Source organism: Meira miltonrushii, assembly GCF_003144205.1.
Source record: "Meira miltonrushii strain MCA 3882 unplaced genomic scaffold FA14scaffold_6, whole genome shotgun sequence".
Classification (NCBI taxonomy): Eukaryota; Fungi; Basidiomycota; class Exobasidiomycetes; order Exobasidiales; family Brachybasidiaceae; genus Meira; species Meira miltonrushii.
This window is the reverse complement of record NW_020289948.1, coordinates 556,315-572,485: the sequence shown is the minus strand read 5'-3', so window position 1 is coordinate 572,485 and position 16,171 is coordinate 556,315. Positions and strand designations below refer to the sequence as shown.

Here is a 16,171-nt window from a genome sequence, read left to right as displayed (position 1 = left end):
GCTCTAGAGAGGCGCAATGAAAGGGAAAGCCTTTGATACGGAGTTGGAAAAAATGATAAGAGAATTTTATTTTTGCTTATTTCGATCACGAAAGAAGAAAAACCCAAGAACGGGGTTACGTTTGCCAAGCAGATTATGACAATGTTTTGTTGTCTTGGTATTGTATTTAGCCCGTACAGTATACCTTTAAATATCACATTTTATTTCGGTTGTTCGTCATTACCGTTCAATTCGATGGAAGGCGTAATCAAGTAGGGTGGAATTGAGGGTAAGCAAGCCGAAAACGTTGCCCTCGCCCCTTTGTGCTTGTAATGTTCGTGTGAGAGAAATGGAAAGAGCGGCATGACCCCTTTGATGAGAATGAAGTCTCCCGCTCTTTACTCCCTCCTTCTATAATTAACCCTCTTCACTTTCTTCTTTTCACTGTCATCAATCATCACAGACGTTTGCATTTCCGATAACAACCCTATTTTCTGCCATTATTTCAAACAGCATAGCATTTATTCTTGGCCATACTGCGCCCCACCCCAAACGGAGCGGCAAAAAGCTTGGCCCTTTGTTTATTTTCCAACTCCGATGACGAGCAGCAGCACAACGGGTGATTGTTATCGTATTGCGCGTGGGTAATATTCCATCTTTCCGTCTTTACTTGCAATTATCCGTGGCAAGCCACAAGAACAACAAAGGAAGTACATTGACACCTGAGATTCAAAACAAAAGACCTTATTCCCACGAAAGCTCTAACATTCTCAGAAATGACTTGCGGCTTATTCCTCGATTGAAGAGTAGAGCCATTTCCATTCAGAATGGCGCAATATTATCCGCAATAATCCCCCTTGTCCGGTGGTATCTCCATTGTCAGTCTAAATTGACAAGGAGTGAGAGATATACCATTTGCTTGAATATGCGGTCAGTAGCATTCCACCTCAGTACTAATTGGACACCCTATGTGATTTTGACTTGGTTCACATTAAGCTAGGGTAAACTTTTCGTAAGTCTAGATGATTTTGCAACGTCATTGATATTGGATGGGGCGGGGCTCACTTTCAAGAGACCTTAATTTCGGCCAAAGGTGAAACACTCATAAGATGTGAGATAATACTCATTCGAGATAGAATCTACAGGTAATCTTGAATTTGTGGTCTTTGTTTGACATCTATTCTTACAGGTGTCCAATGTATTTGGCATCATTTTACCCCGGAATCGGAGTTTATATTTATCCGATAGCGGGTTTTATTGGAATGCTTTTGACGCGTAATAACAGTCAACGCTTCTTTTTCTCGTTGCCTTTTCTTGCATTCTTCTTTATCCTCATCATTCTCCGAAACAAATAGGCATTCAGTGCGATCAATACCCACAATGTCAGCTTGTTTAAAATTCGTTCAACGAGTAACACGTGCATTCGTAAATGCTGGCGGTCATGATGCAACTTGTTATCCAGGCTTACACATTCATACAGCCAAACCAGGTCATATTATCGGACAATTCACAATTCAAAAACAGAACTTGAACAGATTGAAAACACTACATGGTGGTGTGATTTGCTCATTAACTGATACTATGGGTAGTCTGGCTCTGGCAAGCAAGGGATTATACTCTACTGGAGTAAGTACGGACATTCATACAACTTTTGTAGCGCCGGGAAAAGATCAGGAAACAGTCACTGTCGAAGGCAAGGTGATCAGTTTGGGTAAAACATTGGCAACTACTAGATTTGAGCTTAGACACCCAGATACAAACGCTCTTTTGGCATTCGGATCACATACCAAGTTCGTTGGAAAGGCACATACACATCCCGAGAACGTTGGTGAGTAAGTCAGAATTCATCACAAAATAAGCAGACAACTGACCATACCCTTGAACCCCACACAGAATTCGACGAATCAGGCGAAAAGGTCATCAAAGGCAAACAGCCAAACGAATGGGCAGAAGATTAAAGAATGAACAAGTGTAATTTATAGACTATGCAAAATAATACAAATGGCCAACCAAAAAAGGATCATACAAATACAATCACAATCTCGTGCTCTAGGTCATCTCGGTGACCCATTTCCCCCTTATTAACCTCTGCTTTGCCATGAGAGGCGGAAGTTCCCAACCTACATACGAATTACGTTCAGATGCATCAAATGCTGGTCCGGTTCCGTACGATGGCACCAGATAAACAGTCTTTTCATTTACGCCAGAAGTCGAATCAGCATTACCAGAAGCGGCCCTCTTCTTAAGATCTTGTGCTGCTCGAATCAACTTTGCTCGACCATCACTTTGGTCTGTATCGATAGGTTTGGACAAAGAACAAAGACTTGATCCTAATTTGTACACCCAGTTCGGATTAATAACAGTAACTCCCTTTAGCCAATTTCTTCCTTTACGTTCAAGTGTATCACCTTTTGCCTGTCCACGTACGATGTGCGAAAAGATGATCCATTCGGGAGGAGATTGGTGGAACAAGACGCTACTCTTGTGTATGAAACATGCTTCAGAAGGAATGCCTGCTGCCAAATAAGCAACATTACGTGTTGATTGCATCTTTGCTCCTTGTTTGCTTTGCTTGTAGAATTGATGAGAAATCGTTTGATCACCTTGTCCACCTTCTTGTTGTAACATTGGTACTCTGGCCGCTCCTTCAGGAGACAAATCAGCTCGAACGGCAATTTGATCAATAAAAGCAGCAGTAAGGAACTGACGCAGAACGTTCAATTGCTTTTGCGTAGGCGGATCAAGTTTGGGTGATCGCAAAGCAGAAAGATCCATTGTGATCGCCGCATTGGCTTGTACTAAAGTTGCAATTTGACTTCGAAGTTTGTGGATTTCTTCCATCGTTTTTGGCACAAGGAAGTTTGTTCGACAGAATTCGGATGTGCCTCCTGCATGTTCGTACGCACCAACAGCGCTCAATAGACGAAGCGGATCGCTCAATGCACCACTCATTGCAGCAAAGCGATTGAGAGCTTTAAAGTATGCGCTCCGTTTTGCCCTCCTCTGCTCTTTCTCCTTCTCACTTTCGTTGTCGAGGTATTGAGCTTCCAATGCTATCTCTTCTTCCGCAACTGATTGCCCTTCGATAGGATCATGCAACGATTCTTCGCGTACGAATGGATCACCAACGCTCAAAGCAGACACCAATGCAACAACAAAAGGCAAGCATCCATGCTGATGGCCTTGTACCAGCATCTTTGACAATCGAGTACTGAGCGGGAACAAGCTCATAGATCTGCCCAAAGATGTGACCTTGTACTGACTTGCTGAAGCAGAAGTTGAACCATCTGACTCCAATGCACCTAAGCGTAGCAGCAACTTTTCCGCTCTTCGAATCGCTTGCCTGTCCGGAGCAGTCGGAAACGGGAAATTGGCAACATTGTCGATATTCATACTCTTCATCATAAGTACCAAATTGTCCACTGGCATTCGAAGGATTTCTGGTTGAGCAAATTGAGGGAAATGCTCCTCATACACATTGCTTGAGTACAACCGATAACAATGACCTGGACCAGTACGACCAGCACGACCGGCACGTTGATCAGCACTTGCTTTGCTGATGAATCCCACTTCGAATGATTGGATGCCGTTCACAGCATCATATAAACGTTCTTTTGCCCGTCCGCAATCCACCACGTAAGTGATACCTGGAATTGTGAGGGATGTTTCGGCAATGTTCGTAGCGACAACTACAAGACGACTTCCTTCTGGCGGCGGTGCAAACACCTGCATCTGCCTCTCTGAAGGCAAGAGGGAGTAAAGTGGAAGAATATGCATTGGCTTGTCGGTGTCATCGCGAAGCTCTTCGGGCAAATCCGCATCATACTCTTGTTCCTCTTCATCATCGGTTTCTAAGGCCTCCTCATCGTCGGTTTCTAAGGCCTCCTCATCGTCGAATGTTTCGTCTGCGTTGCCATCCTCGAGAGACAGTCGTGCTTCTTCCTCTGCTCTGTCGTTCGGATTCATCGATAGATCAACATCTTCTGCCTCAATGTCAACATCTTTGGCAGAAACAAAGACTTTGTCTTCTGTTCCAGTCTCATCATCGTCCGCATCTCTCAATCGTGATTTATTGCTGATTTTGCGTCGGTCGCGAAGCTTCTTTTCTATAGCCTGTTTACCGAATCTCTTTTGCAATCGTTGGCAGACAGTAGAGATTTCTGCTTGTCCAGTCATGAAGATAAGTATTCCACCATTTGGCAGCCTGGCATGAATCTTGCTAGCTTTTTTGATCGCCTCTTCAACGTACTCATGATGTGTACGTCGGCTAAAATGCGTCGTGACCGGAAACTGTCTGGCTTCTACTTGAAGAATCGGAGGTCGAATGTCAAACAAACGTTCGTTGCCGGCGAAATCGTCAACTCGCAGAGTAGCACTCATGATGACTAGCCGCAATGGCTTTCCTTCTCCAGCGATCCATTTCTTGGCACGGAGTCTTGCTACTCTGCTCAGAACTCCAATAAGAACATCCGTATTGACGCTGCGTTCGTGTGCTTCATCAATAATGACAGCACTGTACTTGTTCAGCATGAAATCAATTGCTAATTCTCTCAGCAACACACCATCTGTCATGAATTTGACACTGGTCGAAGGGCTGACAGTAGCATCGTAACGAATTTGATGTGAGATTCTATCTTGTCCTAAATTCAGTTCATGGCCTACCCGTGCAGCCATACTCAAAGCCGCCACTCTTCTCGGTTGTGTTACACCGATCAAACCAGGATTAGCAGAACCTGGACTTCCAAATCCAGCTTCAAATAAGAATTGCGGAACTTGCGTAGTTTTACCACTTCCCGTTTCACCACACAAAACGGTCACCATATTCTCCATTATAGTACGGACGATCCTTTCTTCCTCTGCAACCACGGGCAATTTTAGTCGTGCCTCTTGTATCTCCTCCGATCGGTTCACATTAATGAAGTCGTTCTTCTTGCCTGTCTTTGTACGCCACTCCTCCAAAATCTGATAATGCCTCTGAGCAAAAGGACCGATTTGACTAGGCATCGGCTCATCTTGACCCAAAGGGCCTCGGATTGTCCCATCTCCTAGGTCTCCCACTCTTTGTGTCATACCTCCAACTGGTTCTGGACCGCGATATACGCCATCGTCTTCTGCATTCTCTGAGTCTTTTCCGTTGGCTTTTTCCTCCATGCCAAGTGCTGTCAGGGCCCATTCTTTGAATCCTTTGCTTTTTGATGTCTTTGGCAATCCTCTCCGCTTGGATAGCTCTTCACCCTCTTCCTCATCATCTTCTTCTGACTCCTCGTCACTCTCCTCGCCTGAGTCCTGATCTTCATCTTCACCCTCGAATGCGGAGAATGGCAAAGAAGCTTCTCCTGGCTCTTCGTTATTCTCCTCGTTATCTGATGCCTTAGCATAATCCTCTTTTGTGGGCGGACCGAGATCGGGATTTCCTAGCATACCTCTCTGTCTCATAGCTTCTATGAGTATTTGACGCTCTTCTTCATCCGTTTCGTCCCCGGATCCCATTTCACTATCGCTGAGATCAGAAGCAGACTCATCTTCCGATCCAGAAACTTCATCTTCAGATACCGCATCAACTGCATCGGATAATTCTTCATCTTCGTCTGAGTCAATGTCGGAGGAAGCAGAACTGTCGAAGTCACTTTCGTCGTCGTCTTCATCTTGTCCTGCGGCTACCCTGCCCCAAGCTGTGCGCCTGCCGATAGGCTTCTTTATTTGCTTCTTTCGCTTTTTCATGACGGGTATGATAGGCTTGCCATCACTTCCCAATGCAAGCGCTGAGCCTACCACTGTGGCCTTTTGTTCATCCTTGGGTGCTGAAATTCCATTGGAGGAGTTTGGGATAGGCTGTGCAGATGCTGAAGGCTGAGCAAACAATGCACGAGCTCTATCTATACGGGCTTGCCTTTCATCATGATCATCGTCTTCTTTCACTGCAACGTCCTCGAATCCTCCCTCGTCTTCGTCTTCATCTACATCTGAGCCTCTTTCGTTCACCTTATCAAAATATGCATCTTCATCGTCACTTTGATCTCCTCTGTCTGCGTTCACTACGAGATACTTGCCCTTACGATCTGATCTTGACCGTTCCTCTCGTGCCAGGTCCATATCCAGTCGCTCTTGTCCTGTTCGTACTTTACCGGTACCCAGGGTGGCAGCGCTCATCAAAGTAGATCTATCACCAACTTGAGCACTTGATTTTGCCAAATCAGCAATGAGTTGCTGCCTCTTTTCCTTCTTTAATTGACGTGCAATGAATGCGTCTAATCGTTTTCGTTTCTTTGACGATATCGGTCCTTCAGCTGCATCGGGATCTTGTGATCGTGCTAAAAGTTCTCTTCTTTTTCGGTCTGCTTCCAATTTTATGCGTTGCTCTTCTGGATCAATCATCACTGCATTGCTTCCGCTGGCGTCCATGTCCATGCTGCCCTCAATGTCATCTGCATCACTCCTTTTTGGTTTAACATTCTTGCGTTTCTTGTGCGTCGTCCCAGCGAATGACTGTCTTGCTTTCGCATTATAGCGAGTCTTTTGTTTATTTGGAGGGACCATATTGACTATCTCCTTTCCTATCCTCTGATCCAACCAAAGCTTCGACAAAGATGGAGACGTACAAGATGATGACGCGGAAACAACTGTCCAAAAAATCTTTGGTCTGTCGATTGAGCTAAATACATAAACAAAAATTTCAAGCGCTAGGCTAGTGTACCTTTTTTTTTTATTTCTTCTTAAAATTTTTGGCAGCGTCGGAAAATGACAAAAAAGTTAAAGGTGGAGAAAATAAGAAGAATAACTTGCAGGGTGCTGAAATTCAAGTTTGACTTGATACCATCACTCACACAATATGGCTGCGGACACTTTGAAGAGTAAGAATGATGAGGGAGTGTCACGGTTCGATGATGCTGAGGTGGAGCAGTCGATCAGGCATCATAGCATCACAGAACAAAGACTAAATATGGAAGATTCAGAGGAGGAGGAGGATGGCGAAGAATACGAAGACCAGCTCGAAGATGAAATTGCAGAAGATGAAGAGCAAATGGGACGAGTAGAAGATGCTGATTGGGAGCTTGCACGTGGAGATTTCACAAAGATGTTCAATCGATCAAGACAATTGGCACAAATTGCAGGTCAGTCATCTTCGAATGCATCTGGATCCAATGTCCCATTACCGGCTATGAATCGAGCAAGAAGGACGAAGGCAAAACCATCACGCACGCCTGCGAAAGCTCAAGATGAAGAAGGAAAACAGGCTGATGATATTAACACAAACACAAATCGCACACCCGCTGACAAGATAGAGGAACAACTATCAAGTCTGCGGCAGAAGTTCGGCGCTCAAATGCGTATTGATGATACGTATGATCCCAGTGCGATCACAGGTGGTGCATTGAGTGCAAACGTACCGCGAAAAGGGAATACTGGCATGGGAGAAAAACGTGTTCGTGATAAAAGTGATAGATCAACCGTACAACAAGTTCTTGATCCACGCACGATGGTGATCTTGTTCAAGATGTTGCAACGTGGATTATTGAAAGAGATTAATGGAGTCATTAGTACGGGAAAAGAAGCAAATGTTTATCATGCAAGCACGTACAAATATGTCACTACAGGAGAAATGGTAGCAAATGGCGAAACTCATTCGGACGAAGAAGGACTGCCTCTAGCTCTAAAGATTTACAAGACTACCATCTTGGTATTCAAAGATCGTGATCGTTACATCACAGGAGAGTTCCGATTCAGGCATGGATACGCTCGTCATAATCCCAGAAAGATGGTCAAATTATGGGCCGAAAAGGAAGCCAGAAATTTGAAGAGATTGGTGGGAGCTGGTATTCGTTGCCCTAGGCCGATCGAATTGCGCGATCACGTATTGGTGATGGAATTCTTGGAAGATGGAACAGGAAGAAACAGTCCTCGCTTAAGGGACGCAGAAAAGCTAATCGACGAAAGACGACAAGCAGGCGAAGGAATGATTTGGGAAAATTTGTATGTGGAAATGATGGTGGCCATGCGTGTGATGTATCATCAGTGTCATTTGGTTCATGCAGACTTGAGCGAGTATAACATCTTATATCACAAAGAACATCTTTACATCATTGATGTTTCTCAATCGGTCGAACATGATCATCCGTACGCTTTCGACTTTTTACGTGCGGATATTGCACATGTTGACGAATACTTTGCAAAAAGGGGAGGTGTTCAAACTTTGGGTGTTAGGAAGACTTTTGAATGGATCGTTCGCACGCCGGCTAGGACAGAGGGACAAGAAGAAAGTGCTGGCAAGAGCAATACTGATGATTCGACAGCTATTGTTTCACAAACCGGAAAAGAAGCTCCACTTAACACACTTGCAACTCTTGCCAGTGGTCCATTCAGCAAGTTCGAGTACATTACACGTGGACCAGGCGAAAGTGATGAAGAGCTTTCCGAGGGAGTTCGCAATATGATGATGAATGCACAAGAAGAAGCAGAATCAGGCAAGACTACCAACGAAACTTTCGACGATGCTGTGTTTAGACAAGCTTATATTCCGCAAAATTTGAATGAAGTTTTTGATCCTGAACGTGATATCGAACAACGCAATGAGGGACATGCCAACGGACTCATTTATGCAAATGTCATCGGCGTTGATGGTCGGTCAAAAGAGCAAAACTCAACGGAGAACCCTGCTGGAGAGGAAGATGGATCGGACAGTGATGATTCTGATGAAGAGGAAGACAGCGACAGTGAAGAAGGCGCAGAAGACGGACAAACGAAAAAGACGCCAAGAGGACATCGTCACGAAGATCGAGATGCAAAGAAGGAACGTAAAAAGCAAGTTAAAGAAGCCGCTCGTGAAAAGCGAAAGACAAAGATGCCAAAAGCGGAAAAGAAGAGACGTATGCGCACCAGCAAGAAGTGACAAGAAGTCCTTTCCTTTTCTTTGTATAATAGCACTAACGTAATAGTTGATAGAATGATATGATATGTACAATGATGCGGATCCAGGCTTACACGTTGACGAAATCGCTGATGCGGTCTGTGTGGTCAGAAAATAGGGAGACGATCAGTAAATGCATATCTCTATCGTATTCATTTCATCATAAAACTTACCACGAACGCCCTGTGCAATGCACTCTGCAATCCATGTGATCGAACGAATCTCTTGCTCCTTCAACTTTAGCCACGAATAGAACGCTCCGAATTGGAATTGATTGATAGTTTCAATCTTATTTAATCTTGTCTCTTCCTTGAACATCTTGTCCTCTAATCCATCAGCGGGAGAATCTCCATCAGAAGATGCGGTTGCATCTCCAAAGAAGGCTCGGTATTCCGGTACGTAATCACAAACGGCTTTCACTTGATCGATATCATCTGCTCTTGCTAGAACATTGTTTCCTGCTGGGAATAGTCTTCCAATACTTGGGAACAGTCGTGCGCGATCCTCTTTCGACAATGAAGTTCCAAAGGAATTTAGTGTGATGTTGAGTACCCTTCGGTCTGCTTCAAAGGCCAACAAAGTTGTCATTGCTTCAGCAGTAGGCCCTCCCAATTTCTGACAAAAGTCGTAAAAGTCTTCCAAGTATGCTTTGTATAGTGTATTGCGAATGATCTCAATGTTCAAATCATCCAAATCTGACGCAGAGAGACAATCGCGGAAGTAAGGTGCCAAAGGTGTTTCCACCAATACACTTCTGTAAAGCTCTTCGACTGTGGTTGCAACACAAAGTGCAGGCATTGATTCAAACTTGCCCAAAGGATGACATCTTTGTAGTAGCTCATGTGTATCACGTTCATGCAGCGTTCCTGTGATGAGCAAGATCACATTATCGATCATGTAAGAATACGTTAGATATTCCAAGAATTTTGCTAAATCTCCTGAAGCATTCTGACGTAAGTAATCAAAATCTTGTACCATCTTACCCGTTGCTTTTTCTGCAATGGTAGAAGTTGAAAGTGGTGAAGGTTCATTTGCCAAGAAGTTACCATAATCCGTCGCACTTAATTGCATCTTCAGATCGTCCAACGTTTCACATTGTGCCAAAGCTGCATATTGTTGACTGCCCAATAAACCCATTTGATAGCCACGCACTAGTCCTTCTGCATAGCCATAATGAGCGTTGAATGTGATCATCTCCATCTTGACTGGGTTTCAGGTTGGTATGATGATCCCCCCACAAATGAGATGGTTGCAAAAGAGAAGTGGTGGCAGTGAATCACATAATCAGACACAGTGTGTGCCCCTGTATGCGCTTGCGAGTTCGATAACGCGACTCAAGCTGCTTAAGCCTGCCAAAGATATCTTACACGCACGGCCCTCAGCGGAGAATAAAGCACGTGTACCTTCCTGTGCCTGCGTTTATGATCATGATGATCATGAGGAGTCACTCAATACCTTCATCATTCAGCTGGGTTGCAAATCATTTCTTACGTAAGTAGCAGAAAGATGCAGTCAAATAATATCCGAACTTGATGAAGTGATTTAAAGGTAAATTCTCAAATGATCTAATTACCTCACTTCATATCGGATCTATGCTCATGATTTCGTACCTGGTATGTATTCGTACGAGAGCAACAATTTGACCGATCTTTTGCAAAGTGATGGGAATATTCTCATGTTCATTAAACGGAACCGAGCATGAGATGACTTCGAAGTAGATGATCTGTTTGATATATTTTGTCGAGTATATGCATGCTGAATTTGCTAATCGACGTTCGATTGTGGGCGGCGTAGTGTAAAACCTTAATTTGAATAAACGATGAACAAGACAAGCATGGCGTAATTCAATCGAAGGCGTATGGCTGTCATTAGCGTTAAAATTCAATTCATGTGTTCTTTCTCCCCAAGTGTGTCGAGAAGGTTTGAATGATAATACGCTAATTGTATGTACGCATAAAAGAAAAATGGGAAACGCGCATAGGTTCCCACTTGTTCACACTTTTGTAAGGCATAAGGGCAGTACCAATTAATTCTTTTTGTATAAGCATATAGTCAGTGTTAATGCATATATATTAGATAAGACTTAGAGGTGTGCGGGAAGCTAAAAACAAACTTAGATAAGATAAAAAAATGATTTGATTAAAAATGAAATATGAAAGTATGATCAATCTTCTAATTCATCATCTTCTTCATCTTCCCACTCATCCTCCTCCCTATCTTCTTCATCTTCCTCTTCATCCTTATCTTCTTCTTCTTCCTTATCTGATACCGAGGCTCGGGCTTTAGGGTTTTACCGGTTACGTCGTATCATATTATTTCGAAGTCCTTCTTATCTATTATTAAATAAGACCGTAATTTTATTTAAGGTCTAGAATAAAAGAGGAAAAAGAAATATTAGTAAAATAGAATAAAAGAAAAATAAACTTTTTAGTATTTACTTCTCTAAGTAATGTAAGTCTGTCTCGAAAGTTTAAGTTTGCTTGACGTACTTGATCAATAAAACGTTGAAGGCCAGGCTCTAATCTTTGATGATATTATTCCACGAAGGCTGTTCTTCGATTTCTTGTATTTACTGCTGTTTGATCTTCACGATATGGTATCCTATGTACTTCCTGAGGAGGAGTTTCAGGTCTTACTTGATGACGACCACCTAAAGCTTGATAACGGCCCTCAGGGCCTGTATTCGTTACATGTAAACTGTATAAAAGACAACGAGTAGGTATATTTGCACGAGTATTAGCCAATACTAGACATACTATCCTTATATCACCACGATTAAGTTCTCTATTATCGTCTAAATCATCACCTGTAAGACTATATATTGATAAAAGTTGATATAAACGGTAAGCTTATGTTGTTATAACATAATTTTGCATATTAACTACTTGACCATTTAATCTTCTTCCTTCTCTTATAGTCATTAGACTAATTATACCATCATTTAAAATACTTTCTCTTATTTTAAAATTATTGAAAAATATAGCTCGATACCTGTATAATTGCTGCCGAGAGATGTTTAGAAGGTCCTCCTCGACTAAGTATATTAGGTGTGGACCTGAAACGACCCTATCTCCCTCACTTGATGAGGACTCTGAACGAGCATGGACTTCGTTGTTGACGATCTTACGAGCTAGACTTGCGCTATGACGTTCTTGAATACTTATTTTGCTTTTAAAGAATGCTTGAATGAAGTTGATGTAAAAAGAATTTGTTTGAAATTGAGGTGCGAAGACCGTTGTTGAGGAGATTGATCAAAATATTAGAAAATAGTGGTCTTATATACCTTTCATCCCTCTTTGAACATCATAGATATTATAATCTTTCATATTTCCTATAGACCCTTTTACACTTTATCAAAGACCTTATACTACCGTCTCTTCTGTCTTTTCGGGTCTATATATAGCGGGGTTACCGTCTTTTCGGGTCTTTATATAGCAGGGATATTATAGGGAGATCTAAGATCCGATAGCGTAAATGATCGTCCTGAAAGGCGTAATTAATAACGACCTGAAATAGTGGAAGGGGCGGTAACGGCGGAAGTAGAGAACGAACCTCGGTAGATATAATAATAAATAAGGAATGACTTATAAAGATCAATAATTAATGTATAATCCTTATCTGTATCATAGTCGATGATTAGATAGAATATATATTCTTTGATCAGGAATCACGAACCTCGTGGTCTGGTAGTTTGTATTTTTAATGCTAATTGATCTTTTGTAAGACCTTTAATAGGGATTCCTAACTGATTAACCTTCTCGCTGATGATCCGGTTTGTCGTTTCCTCGGTTATACTAAACTTTGTATTAAAATCATAAGGTGGTGAACCATCCGGTAGTGATAAAGATGTATAATATTTACGAATACAATGTCTTCGTATATAATAACTAGCTTTAGGACTCTTCTTGATGTCATCTGGAGTCCACTTTACTAATGCTTTAAACGAGATGCGGGGTTCGCCTTCCTCCTAAAGTTTCACGAGAGCTAAGATACCTTTTGTACTCGGTATAGTTATATTTATTTGATGTCTAGATGCGTTTATTAGGGCTGATTGAGCTTATGGTGATTGTTGAGATTGATTAATCGCTCTACTTGGTTGTAAAGGTGGTCTGTTTATAGAATTTATAGTAATAGTAGTCTCTTGATGTAATATAGGATTTATAGGTATACTAGAAGCTGATAATATTGATGGTTATTGACTGATCGAGAACACCAGAGCCTGTTGTTTATCTGTTATAATAGGTAGAGGCGGAGGAAGAATAACAGACACTCTGTTGCCATATATATTATTGATATATGATACTGGTTGGGTACTTTGACGTTCGTAAAGTTGACGTCGAAGTTCGTGCCTCTCTTCCTCTCCTTTATCTATATTCTTTTATATTTACTTAAGGTTTTCCATGAGTGTACTGGTCATAGATTCGGCTTTTTCAAGTCTTTACCGTTCCTCTGAAAGCCTTATCTTACTACCTATACCTTCTCGTATAATAAAATCATTATCCGGGTTATCTGTGTTATCAAATATCTGTTCCTTAATATATATATCATTGATAAGGTACTTTAGTAGTGTATCGAGTCTTATATCGTTTGTCTAGCCTCCCCACCACTGAGTATAGACAATCGAACGCCGTGGTTCGTTATAAGTTAGAGTATAGATTACTTTATCTTATACACCACCTCTACAGAAGTAATAGGATATCCAGCGAATATGTTTAAGCTCTTTATAGTGAGAATAAGCGGGTAACGAGGCCAGATATCGGTTTAAATCAGCCGTAAGAAGTTTAGTATCTATAGAAGCTTTTAACATACCTGTTACTTTACTCTAAAGAGGAAAAACCTTCTTTTCACCGGTTGATTCGGTCTGAGCGGCTAAACGATAATATTTCTTCTATCGTTCTATAGCATTTACTATACTTACTAATAGTCTATTTATTTTGTCCTATAATTTATAGTTCTTTACCTTATCAGGACGGTCCTGATTAGTCTTCCTATAGATAACATATATTTTGACGGCCTGTAAATGAGTGTGAAACTTTAAGTAAATCATATCGAGTTGATACTAACGAAGTTCGTATATCTTATCTACTCTTACCTAAAACCGATATGTAAACACCATAAAGCACGATAGAAGCTCTGTATATATTCTATCAACTAAAATATTAGGGTTAAGTTTACCGGAATCGAGCAACGGGTATCGTTGGTTAAGATCATAAAGAGTTTCCTTTAAAATATATTATAGATCCTGATAAAGTATAGGTTGAGCATGCTTTCGAACACGTTTTCTTTTCTCTATCTTGATCTGACGTCGTAACGCGGAGGTCGCTATCTATGTCTAGAGAGAATTATCGACCGGATTCTTCTCCTGTCTATATCCTAGGTGATATGTAAAATACTACTTCAATATATTTCGATATGCTTCTATAGTTTTAGCTTATACTCCTCCTTCTCTATCTTCACGGGTAAGATGTTAAATCTAAATATTATAAATATCTATATTCTTATCTTTATCACGAATATCAAGAGCATCTTTATAATTATAATACTTTCTCCTTTCTTAGAAAAGCGGATTCGGTGTTTTTATACGGTCTGGACCAATTTTATAGCTTATCCATTTTCGGATCTACTGAATAGAGCTTTTATATGATACCCGAGTTGATAGAGCTATAATATCATTTAAAATCATTCTAGATAAATCTGCCTATTGAGATTGAGTATAATCTGAAGGAGCGCGGGCTTCGTGTCCTGTTATAAATGATTCGCTATCTTCTAGAACGATTTCAATATTATCTGCTAGCTCATTAAGATCTTCTTCTGCCTGTTCTTTATCGATAGATTATAGAGTAGAAGGAGCCATAGAGACCGGTGTATTTTGAATACGGTCAGATCCTATGCGTCTACGCTTATTCGTTGTATTTTCACCGTTTGTACCTTAAATATTAGATAAAATTACTTCTGGACTAGCAGATAATATAGCCCGAACCCCGTGGGACCTACTACAACCGCTTTGTCGTCGTTTATAGTTTGGTATATCTTTTCTTGGTGCCATTTTCACGATTTAATCATATTAAATATATATAAATGTAAAAAGGTTTTCTGTTATAAAGTAGAATTAATAGTTTTTATGATTAGCATTCGATTTCTATATTATTTAACTCGTAGAAATATATAGAATCAACTTCTATAGAGATTATATACCGTTTAATAAGATTTTATACGATATATCAAGCTTTTTCAGTCATAAATACGTACCGAGATGGCGACGACGAGGTCCGTAGCCTGCTTACATGTATAAAATTCACACGTGGGTGGTAGTAAAGAATAAACAGGAATGGGGCTTAGTATATTCCAGATCTAAAAGGTTCCCTGGGAACTAATATGATATTTAAAAAAAATTTCTTTAAGCGGGGAGTTACCTAGTAAATTTACATTAACTTTTATTCCCTATATTTGGGAACCATTAAACGCGCTAAAATCTATGTTCTGTGAACCTCTACACTGGGTGCTAAAGTGCCTAAATTTTTTCTTCGCGCCTACGGCGCGGGAACACACACAAAACACAGCGTAAGTGCCTCGACTAATAAGCCTTTAGGCTTATTAGGCGCGGCACGCACAATACACACTCAAAATACACGGCTCAACTGCCCGCGCGCGCGGGCATCCAGGCATGTTTTCAGTCATGTCATTCAGTTCCCACCACCTACTATGTATGCATCTTATTCCAGCCCTCCCTTTCTTCGTCATTCATAAAGTGCACAGTTCTTTGGCCTGACGAAAGAGGGGAAAAGAGGACAAAGGATATACATACTCTCATAACATCATAATTTCACTTTTTATACCGTCGGCGCGCATTTACGCTCGCCGTTTGCCTGCCCTTCAGAAACAACACGCGCCCGTTCGATGACCCCGTGTAAAAAAGCTTCCTTTTGTGTTTTACTCAGGCATTTCAACAGTCTCCTTGATCCTCCTGACCTCCTCCTCTTGCCTATATAATCCATCCAACCGCTCCCCACCTCCATCGATTCGTTTGGACTGCCTTTATGTACAACTAAAGGAAAGCCGCATAACACAAAGAAAGAAAGAGGGCGAAAGGTAAAACTCCGACTTGAAGGCGCCCTCTCTTAAACAATCTCCTTTTGTTCACTCCTTAATCTCACTTTACTCTAGACGTCCATCTTTCAGATTTCGCCAAACAAAAAAACACATCAGATTTGATTTGATCAAATATCAAATATATCACACCTTCTCATAACTTGAGCAAAGTTTTAAGTGAACCACAAATTCAAAGCA

The 16,171-nt window shown here is 41.4% G+C and overlaps 4 protein-coding genes across 4 annotated transcripts; 2 read left to right on the top strand and 2 right to left on the bottom strand.

Moving 5' to 3' along the window:
- Positions 1-1,359: 1,359 nt before the first annotated feature.
- FA14DRAFT_127740 (Thioesterase/thiol ester dehydrase-isomerase) lies at positions 1,360-1,937 on the top strand (the record flags this gene model as incomplete). The annotated part of the gene is made up of 2 exons (XM_025496815.1): positions 1,360-1,807; positions 1,873-1,937. The coding sequence occupies 2 exons, from the start codon at positions 1,360-1,362 to the stop codon at positions 1,935-1,937; spliced, it is 513 nt and encodes a 170-aa protein (XP_025352066.1).
- A 20-nt stretch (positions 1,938-1,957) lies between these two features.
- FA14DRAFT_162660 (P-loop containing nucleoside triphosphate hydrolase protein) lies at positions 1,958-6,584 on the bottom strand. Its single transcript, XM_025499712.1, has one exon. The coding sequence runs from the start codon at positions 6,514-6,516 to the stop codon at positions 2,029-2,031; it is 4,488 nt and encodes a 1,495-aa protein (XP_025352065.1). The 5' UTR covers positions 6,517-6,584; the 3' UTR covers positions 1,958-2,028.
- A 335-nt stretch (positions 6,585-6,919) lies between these two features.
- FA14DRAFT_151205 (RIO1-domain-containing protein) lies at positions 6,920-8,866 on the top strand (the record flags this gene model as incomplete). Its single annotated transcript, XM_025497465.1, has 1 exon — positions 6,920-8,866. One exon carries the CDS (start codon positions 6,920-6,922, stop codon positions 8,864-8,866), a length of 1,947 nt encoding a protein of 648 aa, XP_025352064.1.
- Positions 8,769-10,262, bottom strand: FA14DRAFT_139606 (putative vacuolar atp synthase subunit D). Its single transcript, XM_025497083.1, has 2 exons — positions 9,058-10,262; positions 8,769-8,983 (listed from the first exon to the last, which is right to left on the bottom strand). Exons 1-2 carry the CDS (start codon positions 10,082-10,084, stop codon positions 8,955-8,957), a joined length of 1,056 nt encoding a protein of 351 aa, XP_025352063.1. The 5' UTR covers positions 10,085-10,262; the 3' UTR covers positions 8,769-8,954.
- Between the last annotated feature and the right edge of the window lie 5,909 nt (positions 10,263-16,171).

Excerpts from the sequence above, each read along its gene's own strand:
- FA14DRAFT_162660 (XM_025499712.1), bottom strand. The coding sequence starts at position 6,516 with ATGGTCCCTCCAAATAAACAAAAGACTCGCTATAATGCGAAAGCAAGA.
- FA14DRAFT_139606 (XM_025497083.1), bottom strand. The coding sequence starts at position 10,084 with ATGGAGATGATCACATTCAACGCTCATTATGGCTATGCAGAAGGACTA. Across the intron at positions 8,984-9,057 it reads CATTGCACAGGGCGTTCGTG|ACCGCATCAGCGATTTCGTC; the intron begins GTAAGTTTTATG and ends CTGACCACACAG.